Source organism: Scophthalmus maximus, chromosome 15 (assembly GCF_022379125.1).
Source record: "Scophthalmus maximus strain ysfricsl-2021 chromosome 15, ASM2237912v1, whole genome shotgun sequence".
Lineage (NCBI taxonomy): Eukaryota > Metazoa > Chordata > Actinopteri > Pleuronectiformes > Scophthalmidae > Scophthalmus > Scophthalmus maximus.
This window is the reverse complement of record NC_061529.1, coordinates 6,489,366-6,502,459: the sequence shown is the minus strand read 5'-3', so window position 1 is coordinate 6,502,459 and position 13,094 is coordinate 6,489,366. Positions and strand designations below refer to the sequence as shown.

The following is a 13,094-nucleotide window of genomic DNA, read 5'->3' as shown; positions in this document are numbered from 1 at the left end:
TTGGTCACAGCTGGCAGGAGCTAATAAACTCATCATTCACCCACCCAATATCACACACACACACACACACACACACACACACACACACACACACACACACACACACACACACACACACACACACACACACACACACACACACACACACACACACACACACACACACACACACACACACACACACACACACACACACAGGCTCCTATTTACCTACTAGACAAAGGCAGAGAGGGGGACACGATGCGAGGTGCAGGTGGTCGAACACTCCCACTCCCCCATTGTGCTTCTTCCCACACACCACTCATAACACTCCCATGGACACGGTGAGATCGGCCATCATCATGGACACAGTTACAGTACCTGCGAGAAGACGAATAGAAACCACCACAATACGGAGTTCAGTGCGCTATCTGCATGTCTTTACCGTTAACCCCCACAGGATGGTAATTGATAGCCGGGGGGGCGATGCACATAGGGGGATTCCTAAGTTTGATTAAAATCATTCTTGACTGCTGTTTCACACATGTGACCCAATTACTGTGTCTGAGTCAAAAAAAGGCAGACCATCTCTGTTTCAGATACGCACGTGTGTGTGTGCGTGTGCGTGTGTGTGTGTGCACGGGCGTAGCACTGGGGGGGGGCAAGGGGGGACAGAGAACCCAGGGGCCGCAAGGGTGGAGGGGGCCCCCTGGAAAGCCTGGAACTAACACAGAGACTGCTTCTGTATAGGGCCGATCATCTGGTGCACACACCCACACACATGCAGCACGTATATGCACGTTTGCGTGCGGCTAATGCAGGGGAGACAGATTTTACGCTCACACGTGCGTCGCATGAACGCACCCAGGTTCGTTACTGTACATCAATGCACATCGACACATCCACCCATCCGTCTACGAGAGGCCACACAATTCTGCCATTGGGTTCTGATTGATTTATTTTTTATTTTTGGCCCAACCCTTTTTTTTCAAGCGCCGCCCACGGAGCTCCGAAGGCACCTGACGAAAGGCCCCATTGTGTTTTTTACTAAATCAAGGAGAGGATCCAACCACGTGCGAGCGGTGCAGAGAAAACGCACGATTGATTCTCTCTTTATCGCTGTGGGATTGTCTTCATTTCATACAGTCTGGTTTGTCGATGCTCTAGATCATCAGCACGCCGCTCCCATCTCTCTCCCTCTTCACAGCATCCCACACGCCGTTACAGCTCTCATCTGTGCCGAGGAATCACATTCCGTGGGATCAATGTTAAACCCCCCCCCCATCGCCAAGTGTTGGATTTCGCGTGCAAGTGCGCTCAGTTTTCAGGGTTCGATGGTAAATGGTATTTAAGAGAGTATTAATGCGTCTATAATTATGCTGTTAAGAAAACATTCCAGGGAAGGCAGAAAAAAAGGCAGACCATCTCTGCACGGTGGCGTAGCGGTTCGCACTTTCGCCTCACAGCAAGAAGGTTCTCGGTTCGAATCCCGCTTCAAACCAACCGGGGCCTTTCTGTGTGGAGTTTGCATGTTCTCCCCCTGTATGCGTGGGTTCTCTCCGGGTTCTCCGGCTTCCTCCCTCAGTCCAAAGACATGCAGAATGGGGTTAGGTTCATTGGAGACTCTAAATTGACTGTAGCTGTGAGTGACTCTTGCCCCCCCCCCCCCCCCCACCACCCTTAAATGGATAAACCATTAGACGATGGATGAGAAAACAGTCCCCCTTAAAATATGAAAGGGAAGGGCTCTGAATCGATACAGGCTAAATGTGTAACTGTGATTTGTTCTGCCTTGTTCACGGGCCTGCATCACTTCATGGGGCGACTTGAGTGTAACTGACTGGCAAACATACTGTACACGATTGGGGTGGCCTGTCTGAGAGACACACACACACTTCATGACTACCTTTACATTCTCCTCAGTGAAAATGTCCAGAATATGAAGTCATCGCCTCCCACTCCTCCACCATCTGCTCCAGTTCAAGTGCCGCCGTGTGGCTAAGAGCTGTCATTACATCACAGGTTAAACAACGGGCCATTGTACCCTCAGGTTAAACCCGCCTCTCGAGTGGCCTCGGGATTACTGGCATTTCTTAGACAAGTCACTCGAACGGTTCCCAATTCACCCTTTTTTTGGTGCCTTGTGACTACACTTCACACCTGGCCCATGATAAAATCTGGATTCAACAGTCTGTATTACACTGTCATATTGCATCCATCTATTGCACATTGTTACCGCATGTAATATTTTCTATTTTAATCTGCTATATTTAGGGTTTTATTTCTATTCCTATCCTTTTACCTACTACATTCCCCTGTGCTGCGGTGTCGAATTGAATTGCATTTTCAACCTATAAAAAATTTAAAATGAAGGTAAACACGATTGAAGGATTTCAGAGCAAGACAAACAGTACATTAGAAAGACCCCACACAGACCAACTGTGTGTCAGTGCTCCGTGGAAACCCTTTGTTCCGGTGGGTGTTTCAGTACAGTAGGTTTATAGATTTGCTCATTCAACACAAATAACCTGCCGCAGTTTGGTTTGCACCATGAATTTCACGAGTGCCGCAATATTTGACTGTATGTTCCTGCAAGACCATCGGACTGGGAGTGAGCGGGGCGGAGCAGGAATGACAAGAGTGTTGGGTCAACTGCTTTGTTTCACCACGACGGCAGACATAACCAGGAATATCAATCCCAAACAAAGCGTCTCATAACGAGACACCGCATGGCAAACCCCCCCCCCCCCCGAGATCCCCCAAATAGTTGCTAAGTGTTAAAACAGAGCAGCAGCAGCAGCAGCACATTGGCACATGTTCATTCTGGATGAGTTGTCATCATTAACAGGTAGCAGACGTGAGGAGGAGAGATACAAAGCTCCACTTAAATTTGAACATAAGCTTGCTTAAGCATTTAGTTACAATTAATATCACTGTATTCCCACAAGAAAAGGTACAAAAAAAAAGGAGTTTCTTACCTGTGATGTTTCATTAAGAAGCTGCTAATGATTTACCAGGATTGTGTTCACAAGTGCTGAGGCACATCCTCTGTTTTCACTCTCTTGGTGAACTGCGAGGTTGAAAATACTCAGTTATGCACAAGATAAATTTGAACTCCTCTCCTTTAATATTTTCTTGCTTCTTGGATTTTTTCCCTCCTCTGTCTTCATGAAAAGTGGCCTAAGCAGTGGCCTAAGCAGTGGCCTAAGCTTCCACTTCTCTTGTTTTAAAAAGATAGGATTTCAATCGAAATATGAGATAATACAGGTAAATAAGTATATAAATGTTTATTTCAAAACATGAGAATGATCATTTATGATAAAATTCAATAATATGCAGATATAATTTTTTTTATAAGGGGTTCAATTTAAAATTCTCTCTTTAAATATCCAGTATCTCAATAAAGATCTAAAATATGTTTTTTGTTGTTGTTGTTGTTCCTCGTATAGACACCATGGCATGTGAACACAACCACGTCACACCACAGCAAAGTTTTGAAACGTTTAAATGTACATCAGATCAGTGCGTCATCATAAGAGCTCCGCGTCTGTCCCTCTGACCCGTGGGCTACATGAGATACCCATCAACCGTCGGAAGTGTCGAGGGCATCTCTTGTACCATCAGGTGACATTTCATTGTACAGAGCTGGAGTGATGACAAAGAAAGGCCTTATTCCCCCCCCAGGTCCTTTGAAGCTGCATGAGAAGAAAAGCAGGAAAGAAGAAAAAAAAAAAAAATTGCAGCTTCCATCGGCCAACAGTTTCTTCATAAGTCAATCGCTTCAAATGTATTTGTGATTTTGGCTGGAACCAATAATCCTCCGACACTTGCAGCTGCCCATAGCCGCGGGAAGCAGGGAAGCAGCTCCCTCCGGTGGTGGACGGGAATAACTTGAGGGGTCCCAATAATACAGCCTTAATGTCCGCCAAGTGTAAACAGAGAAAACTGTGTCCATGATTGAAGTGAAAAAAAAAAAAAACAACAACAGGTGGTGTCACTTATAGAGCTCACTCAGAACTGCAAAGGAGCTGGTGAACTGTAACATTTCTCACCGTGGGAGTTCATGCACAGTTACAGTCTCCCCCAAAGTGCAAAATTGCGACCATGATGGGCTCATAATGATTGTGATGAACAACATCAATCCGAAATTGATGGGCACTTGTTTACTGGCCAGAGCCACAATTCCAAGCCGACGGACGCTTAACCGTTTTTGAACTATTCGGGGGTTTTGGGGTTGATCAGATAATTAAATATTCCTTAAAAAAACAAAAAAAAACAAAAGTCTTTGAGACGGTGATTTTTAGTTCTGTCATTGTGTGTCTCCGTAAAACACAACGTTGGACCCTTGAAGATGATTGGTCCGAAGCAGGTCTTTGAAAATGATGCCGCCCACAGCAACTAAAGCACGGTGAATAATGGAAACACACACACACACACACACACACACACACACACACACACACACACACACACACACACACACACACACACACACACACACACACACACACACACACACACACACACACACACACACACACACACACACACACACACACACACACACACACACACACACACCAATCACCCGTGCTTGTCAGCTCGTCGATGGCCACATTAAAAATTGATATTTACTATTAATGGGATGGGCCCACTCAACAACACCCTACACAGGAAGAGGACCCATTGCAGTGATTTAGCGTTGTACTTCCACAAAGTTGGGGGACAAACTGGAAGCAGCAGGCGCAGAGATATTCTGGCTTTAAGTCTCTAGTGGGGGGGGGGTCAAAGTCCAAATACTACGGATCCCACATTTCCCAGTAGAATTGTTTTTCATTAGACTCTCCCTGGCCTTCACTGCTCGGGTTCTTAATGCAGACTCCGAACCCTTTTTTCGCTGTCATCAAGGTTTATTTTCTTTTTCTTTAAAAAGGTCCTGTCAAGTCCTGCCTCAGTGTGGAACCCATCAAATCACAGACGAAAAGAATTACCATCTCAAAGCGTTTGTTCGGCAGTGGCTCAGTTTTTCCGAGACACCTTTTCAATTTCAGAAGAAGAAGGGACTTGGTGATAGAGAAATATGGGAAAATGCTTCTTTTTTTTTTTTGCATGTAATCATAATGGGACAACGTACGAGGATAGGAGGTGTTAAAAACACAAAATATATATTTTTTTAAAGTCTCATAGGATCATTAAGTAGGTTGCTTAAGGACAGTGTCCTTCTTCGCTCCTGTTCTCTTTCATCATTCACATTTTTTGGGAAATTATTACTTGAATTACTTAAAGTCTCTTTTTATTTTGGTTGCATCATTATCTTTATCTCCTGCTGCTGGCACTCGGCTCTGACGCGGATGTCGCAAGTGCATTTTCAAATTGGGCAAACTTTGATTCTACCGTCGCATAATGTCTGGATGTGCTTGATTTTCACTCAGCAAAATTAAAACATCGATTTTAATGGATTCATGAATGACGCGGACATTTTTGTCGGCTCTTTATGTTGAGGTTATGTTTTTTAGTCGTCATTTTAAGTGAGTATTGACATAATTATGGTGAAAAAAAAATGATTAGGTTACAGTAAGTAATGGTGTCAGTTAACATATTGTAAGTTTTTTCAGCAAGCAACCAGTGATGGCAGATAACATATTGTAAATTTCCCCTCGGCCGTCTTCCCGCGGTTATGCAAGTGCTGACTGCACTATAGTCCCATACGTCAGAAGGACAATCAAGTTCCACTGTTGACACCTGATTGGTTGGCTTTTGTCCTCTCCAAAGTGTTCAAAGTGCGCGACAGGTTAGCCTTCTGCCTGTCCAGGCTGGAAGTGTTCCGTGAGTGGACAGTTGCGTTCCCGGCGCCCGGTTGGTTGACCCGACTGCGCTCCAAACTGGTGGAGGTGCGCGACTGCACAGTCCTTTCTCCCGCCAAAGTGTTGACGGAGCGCAGTTGGATGGCTCTCCCTCTGTCCAGACTGTTCACTGTGTTTAACTGGCTGCTCCTCCCGTGCTCCAGAGTCCCAGGCCCACCTGACTGGTTCGCCCTTCCGGTCTGTTGATTGTTCAGGGTCTGCAGTTGGCTGGTCCTGTCTCTCTCGGGGAGTTTCGACTGAGTGCTGCTACTTCTGTCTGTATTTATAGTTTGTATCCTCTGTCTGTCCTTCTCCCTCTCCAGACTGGTATCCCTGCGCACGTGTCCGCTCCTCTCTCGCTCCAGGCTGCTCTGGATCTCCGCCCGCCTGGCCAGAGCCTCTCTCAGCTGGCTGCGGAATATCTCGATCTTCCCCTGCAGCTCCTGGAGCTCCCCCTCCCACAGGCTGGTCTGAGCCGCCCTGCTCCCCAGCGGAGAGAGCACCAAGCCCGTGGAGGCCAGTGCCGAGACAGGGCCCCCGTTGACGTGGAGGCTAATCTGCGGCGGGGACGTAAAACTCCCCAGGTTGCCCAGACCGAACCCTCCGAGGCCGAGCCCCGGGCGGCCGACCATCCCGGGCCGGCCGCGCACCGAGGCCGTGTGCGTGCGAAGGCGGTAGCTGTGCAGGGTGTCGAGGTCAAAGTGCACACGCTTCTCCTTGGGCTCGTGGGACGGCGAGGAGTTGCTGGTGTCTCCAGCCGTAGTGGAAGCTGGGAGGGATGTGGGGGGAGATGGGGGGGGAGGAGGATGATGATGTTTCCGGTGTAGGGTGCAGTTCTCTGAGATACAAGAGGACGGGCTAGTGAAAGAGAGAAAGACATATAGATATACATATGTAAGGGTATATGTCCAGTGAGATACACAAGTATACATTTTGCTATAAACAATATTAAATATTTGTATATACCGTTGGGGAAAGTGGAATACTAACTATCATAATAATAATAATAATAATGTTGGTCTGTTTGACTACAAAAGGATTATCAAGAGCAGACTAAGCAATAAAAATCATGTCAATGTCACTTCTGTCGTCCTGTCGTCCTTTCCGGAGGTTATTGTGGTATATGAGAAGATTGATACAACTCTGTACTTTGAAAAATATATCATGCCAGGAGCTGTTGGCATTAGATTAAACTGAAATTTGATTCTAAAAAAGAATTTGAAAAAACAGCTTATATTTAATGAACTGCAATTTTCAGATTAATAGTGTTCAAAATTACTACATTTTAACAACACATTGATGGATTTCAACTGGCTCTTTCTATTTTTTTTTTTTACAATGGGACAGCTAAAGATTGCAGACGCATGAATCAAATCAAAAAACTTCATTACTTTTGGTCCAGGCCGGTCAGCTCCTTCCCTACGTCCTCATACGTGGTGTGGAGGGCACGGTGGATTTTCTGCAAGTAGAGAAGAGAAAAAAAACATAACTAAACTACTGATTAGTAATATGAAAATCGTTATCACTTCATCAGCTCCGAAATAAATCAGCAGGGATCGCGAATTTGAATTTCTAAGAGCCATTATTCCACCCAGTTGTTCGGAACATCTGTGACAGCCATTCCTCACAAATCCTGCTGCGGTGGTGCTCCTTTGAATAATTTAATCTAATGATTGAAATTCAACGAGAGACGCCACTCTGCTTAAAATTGAGAGGAGGTTAAAGTATCAGTTGCTTAAGCCCTTTTTGATTCGGGTGCCCAAGTGCTTCAGTTAGACTGAAAGAGAACATCCTTAAAAAAAAACCTGAGTTATTCTGTATCACTAAGCTTCAATTTTTCCTCCACTGCCGTGTGCGGGAACATATGTTTGAAAGATCTTTCACTCTAGATAGATTTATCTTGACAGACTTACTCAGATGTCATCCCCCTCAAATAGCTGAGCTGGTTTTGTGATAAATGCTCAGAGGCTGCCCGGGAGTGTTTGCCCTTTTAGAATGATGTGGCAAAAACAAATGTGAGCAGTCTGCATATTCACGCTGCTCATTCCCTTTCTCGCTCAAAAAATATTGCCGCCGGCGCCTCATTTGGTAACGCAGAGCAAAATATGACCTTTAAATCTCCCAATTTGTGGGTTCCGCTGGTTGTTTGTTGTCATAAACACACCGATTCTCTCAGTCTAATTGCGAAATGAGCTTCGACAGATCATTATGCATTCATTTACTTCCTGAAACTGTGTTACTCAAAATGACAGATTGCACATTGTCTGAACGGAGAAGTTCCTTTATTGGTGTGTACAAGATGTTTATAACGGCTGTCTCAGAACGGGAAAAGGCAAATGCATCTGCGGTCATGAACAAATTGATGAAGCACTGCCGGCGGGAACCTTCTAATCAAATGTACTAAATGAACTATGTATTTTTACTGTGCAAGTGCCTCGAGATAACATATGTTGTTATTCATGCATTCATTCGTTGCTATTCAAATAAAATTGAATCAAACTAATGAACTTAGAACGCAACACGTTTGGCAAGTTGAATTAAATCTATCCTTCAAAAGATGATCTGATTTAGTTTGAAAGAAGAAAACACGAGTCTGAATCGTGACTGTTACGATTTTCCAACAGTAGAGGGCGTAAGTTACCAGCAAGAAAAGAGTTAACTCCAGGGGGCGAGGACGTCTTGCCGACAGCACTATGCTTATGTGTGCAACTGTGGTTGTGTCTGGGTGTGAATAATGTGAAGATTTCCGGTCATCATTTCTGTGTTTGTGTGTGTGTGTACTTGTCTTTCTATAGTTGTGAGAACCAATTTTGGTTCCACGCCGCCATGTGAGCACATTTTTGACGTTGGGAGGACATTTTGGCCGGTCCTCCCAAATTCAAAAGGCCTTTAGGTTAGGGTTGGGGTTGCGTATCTAGTTGTGATGGTGAAGGGTTAGGGTAAGGCGCTTGGGAATGCATTATGTCAATGAGTGTCCTCACATCTATAGAACTATATTCTCCCCTTAGAATGTGCGTGTGCGTGTGTTTTGTCGCACCCGTGACCCTTTGCAAGAGTGAAAAAGTGTGTGTGAATGTGTACACCGGCACGCTCACAGCCTGTGTCCACTCACCTGGCTGGTGTGCAGCCAGTACTGCAGTGTGTGCGTGCGTCGGAGTCGCGGGATGACCAGGTGATAGAAGGTGTGTTCGCCGGCCAGAGTCAGCAGGGCTCCGCCCACCCCCATACACAGCAGCACGAACAGGCCGGAGAAATGCTGGATCCCCATCTGTAGAGTCTGAGGAGGGGGTGACACGGACGCAGAGAGAGAGGTTGGGGGGGGAGTGACACGGATTAGTGAAGACGGCGGCCGACAGAGAGGACCATGCAGAGATTGATGATTTGTATTTACCATTTAGGCCGCCCCTTTTTTGTAAATATATGCGATTGATATTCTGCCGTCGCTCAGATTGGCTGTGAAAGCCAACGATAATAGAAATAAAGGAAGGAGAGGGTGGCAACGTAAAAATACGCGCTTGGGGGAGAAGAGGATGTGGAGAGCCGAGGCGAGGCGACGGGAGAGAACGGGCACAAAGAGATGAGAGGGGAGGAAGAAAAAAACGGAGTAATAGAAAGAAACAGCAGTCGCTAGGAAGACGATAAAAATAGATGATGGTTAATTGAAGAGCAGTTTGTTCCCATTTGGTTTGCACACGTTTCCCCCCCCCCCCACACACTCACAATGTCTATCTCATGCGAGGCTTTTATGGGCCTGGAGGAAGTGGAAGAGTCAGTGTGGTGAGCTTTTCCAGTGCTCTCTAATCGTGTTTCCTCCATCCGGCTCATTTTTGCACTGCCTCTGACGCCAATTAGCCCCGCGCTGACTCGACGAATTCATCAGTGACAACACTGACCTCCTTTTGCTCCCAATCCAGAGGGCACTAATGCCCCCATTGTTGAGAGTAGCCCACACTCTAGACTTCAAATGGGACGGATGGCAATGACCTCCTGACGCAGGGAGAAGTTAAGGTTTTCGTTTTGATCTGAAGCAAAACTTAACGGCCCTGTAGTAGTACTTCATGCTACAATATGATTCAACTTTGAAGTGGGATCTGAAAGGGACGACCGAGGGGATTTGAATAGTTTATCCACAAATGAGAGATGCAGATACAGTGTGTGCTCTGTCTAGAGATTCCCAGAGCGAACTGGAGAAGAAAGACCAAGAAATAAGAGCGCTCGTCTGTAGCACACGCAGGACATGAATAATAACCAGCATCCAGACATTACGTAAGTCTGGTCAACGTCAGTGGATGGGTTTGACTTCATGTGATTGCATGCGTTCGTCTGTGTGCGTATGTGACCGTCTGCCTGTGTGCTTTTTTTTTATTTTGGCAGGCCATCCCGTCTGTGTCCTGAGAGGAACCTCGTTTGCAGAGGGGCTTGGCTTTATTCACACGACACACGGACACACTTCTCCGACCAATGACTTACCTCGGTGACGGCAAAGACTCGCTTCCCGCAGGGCACGACCTTGTACCATTTGTCGTGAAGCATGTCCATGAAGCCCTCCGACTTGTAACGACTCACGAACTCGGACATATTGCGGGTCAGGGGGGAGCCCTGGGGCAGGCCGATGCCGTAGCCTGAAAGACAAGGCACGCACAGATGTAAATGCCGTACGCTATAAGGTACCGGAACTGAGGAAGACACTAGTGTCTTCGTCGCTGTTTTTTTGTGTGGGAAACCACATTTAGCAAAGATGCAGTTCGCCAAACAGGCAGATTCCCCTCTGGGGAAAAAAAAAGGAGATTTACAGGCGTCAGTTGGAATCAGAATACACATTTTCTGCTAAGTCCGACGGATTCAGTGCAAATACAACGCGTCCCTGGGCTTTTCCTTGTATCGTCTCGTAGGGGAAGCAGCGTACAGCTGGTGGAGGTGTCTCTTGAAAAAAAGAAGCAGACAAAGCAGTAGACCGGCTCTTTAACTGTGTAAGATTCAGCAGCCGTGGCTTCGACTTGACATCGCAGAGAGACACATTGGACAAGAGACGCTGAACTCCGATCAATTTCGTCCGCAGGCAAAGGTGCAGAGGTTAGAGGAGGAGAGGCCAGAGGGACATGGTCTGGGAGCGGGGGACGTGAACATGCGTGGCATTCTCAAGCGTCTGCGGGATTATAGTGGGGACGTCGTCGACATCCTAGTCTTTCTGTTTGGAGACTCGTGAGTCATCCTGAACTTGGACTAGATTTGTTCCCCACTATGGAACACTGTATGAAATGTTATATTCTGACACTTACTTCCGTACCTTCTGCCCACCATCTGTCACATCAGGCCCGTTTTCAGGCAAATACGAGGCGGTCTGACGCCAGCGAACGGGGCTGGCGAGGGATCAAGTCTGACTCCGCTCTCCGGGCTCCCCCCCTCCAGCGGATGGGCTGCAAATATGCTCATATTTTACTCGACTGTGGCTCCTTACAGGCAGTTACATTTTCATTTAGTTGCAGTCTCACGGCTACGCGGTGCTGATTTACCGTTCCGTTGTAAATCACATATGCAAAACACTATATGGAAGGATTTGGTCCAACACCACCTCCTGGACCTTTTGGTTGTGCTCTGAGAAACTGGTAACTCAAGATTTGAATGTGAAAATGTCAAAAATAATGCCAAGAAGACATTTATTACTCTTGTCTCACCTGCACATCATACCCCCCTCCCTTGTCACCCCAAGTAAGGGATGGCAAGGATTCTTTTTTCCCCCCTCCTTTCCCTTGGTGCTTGATGATTTTCTTTTTGTAAGACTTCACTTCTGTCAGGCTCCCTTGGAGCTCGCCTGAGGACTCTCAAGACGTACATGACACTTCAGACTACTTCAGCCATTAACCTGTTATATATGTACCTTTTTATTCCATTTTTTTTTTTCACAGGCAGTTTTATGACACATACCTTTGAAGAAAATTCTGCAAATTCTGTTCTAGCTAGACAATCTCTTTTGGTCGCCAACACTTCCAGAACTCATAAAAGTAAACCCCATGCAGCATCGAAAAATAATTGGACTTCCCTACCTCTACCCGACCCTGACCTCACCGCCGGGGCCGTCAGTTACGAAACACTTATCCTAGTCAGATCGTCCTCTCCGTGCTCACTTCACACTCATCCCCTCCGGTTACAGAACACAGTTTTTGTAGGGCAGTTTCATTTCATCTGCATGGGAACTTGATAACGTAGTGAGGTTATAGCGGTGTCTCGTTCCCGTGGCGACGCCGCACCTTTGTAAAGTATGTACTGTTGAGCTGTTAGCTTTTTGTTGCAAGTTAATCATACCAAAGAATATATATGTACGAGTATTGCAGTAGTTCAGTTTAAATGTATGCGGTTACAAGCGTTGGCAAAGTACTGACACTTGACTTTGTCCACTAAATAACAGGCGGAGATAAAACCTTTGCTCTTTTACTTTATGCTGCGCTGCCGAGTGGTAGTTTGAGCGCAAAACATACGACATATGCTCACAAAACGTCGTGCAACGCTAGAGGTAATACTCGCAGGTGCCCCCGACAACAGGATTTAACGGCTTCACAAAAATACTTCAATTGCGCGGGCCGTAATCCAAATCATTATTATTGCTCATTAAATATTCATCTGCGCTTGATCTGTAGAAAAAACTTTTACCATCACTTGACCGCCATTGCCTCGGATACACTTATTCCCCACTTGTTAAAAGTAAAACACCAGCAGTATGCGGAGTAATGGGAGCGGCCACGGCAATAAAATACACTATAGTTACAGCAATAAAATTATACAACTATAATATTTTTAATTAAGAAACAGATTTAAGTACTGTTCCCCCCCGCCACTGTTTATTGCTTTAATTTCAGCAGCGGCACATTCATCTGTCATTGCACGGAGACGGAGGGAGAAATGCGGCTGTGAACCGGCCTGGACTTTTGCGAAACTGCATCTGTTTTGCATTGCAGCAACACATATTTCTGCAGGTACCGAGTAAAGCCGAAATATGTCCCCCAGCGCCGGGTCTAAAGACCCTCTCCGAGATTTATTTGCCAAACAAGACCACCTGGGGTTGTTTTGTTTCATTTCATCTGTACCCGCAATCGAATACACAGCCGTGCCAAATGCATTTCTTTTTCTCCCCCAGTGTGTATGTGATTGTTTCAGACCTGGCAGCTGTTTGTGTGTGTGTGTGTGTGTGTGTGTGTGTTGTCTGTCACTGTGCTCGTGGACATAAATAGAGAATAGAGAAGGTTCACATAACTGTCACACTCGGCTTCCTACACG

At 46.1% G+C, this 13,094-nt stretch overlaps 1 protein-coding gene across 3 annotated transcripts in view; it reads right to left on the bottom strand.

Annotated features, from left to right (window-relative positions):
• Nucleotides 1–3,251: 3,251 nt before the first annotated feature.
• The window catches only part of grin3ba (glutamate receptor, ionotropic, N-methyl-D-aspartate 3Ba), a 69,912-nt gene continuing 60,069 nt past the window's right edge, over nt 3,252–13,094 (bottom strand). For all 3 annotated transcript variants that reach the window (XM_047327219.1, XM_047327217.1, XM_047327218.1), the window contains exons 9-12: nt 10,293–10,444; nt 8,935–9,099; nt 7,214–7,281; nt 3,252–6,680 (exon numbers count right to left, since the gene is read on the bottom strand). In XM_047327219.1, coding sequence (XP_047183175.1) covers nt 5,702–6,680; nt 7,214–7,281; nt 8,935–9,099; nt 10,293–10,444 — 1,364 coding nt within the window. In that variant the 3' untranslated portion in view covers nt 3,252–5,701. The remainder of the gene's footprint in view (nt 6,681–7,213; nt 7,282–8,934; nt 9,100–10,292; nt 10,445–13,094) is intronic.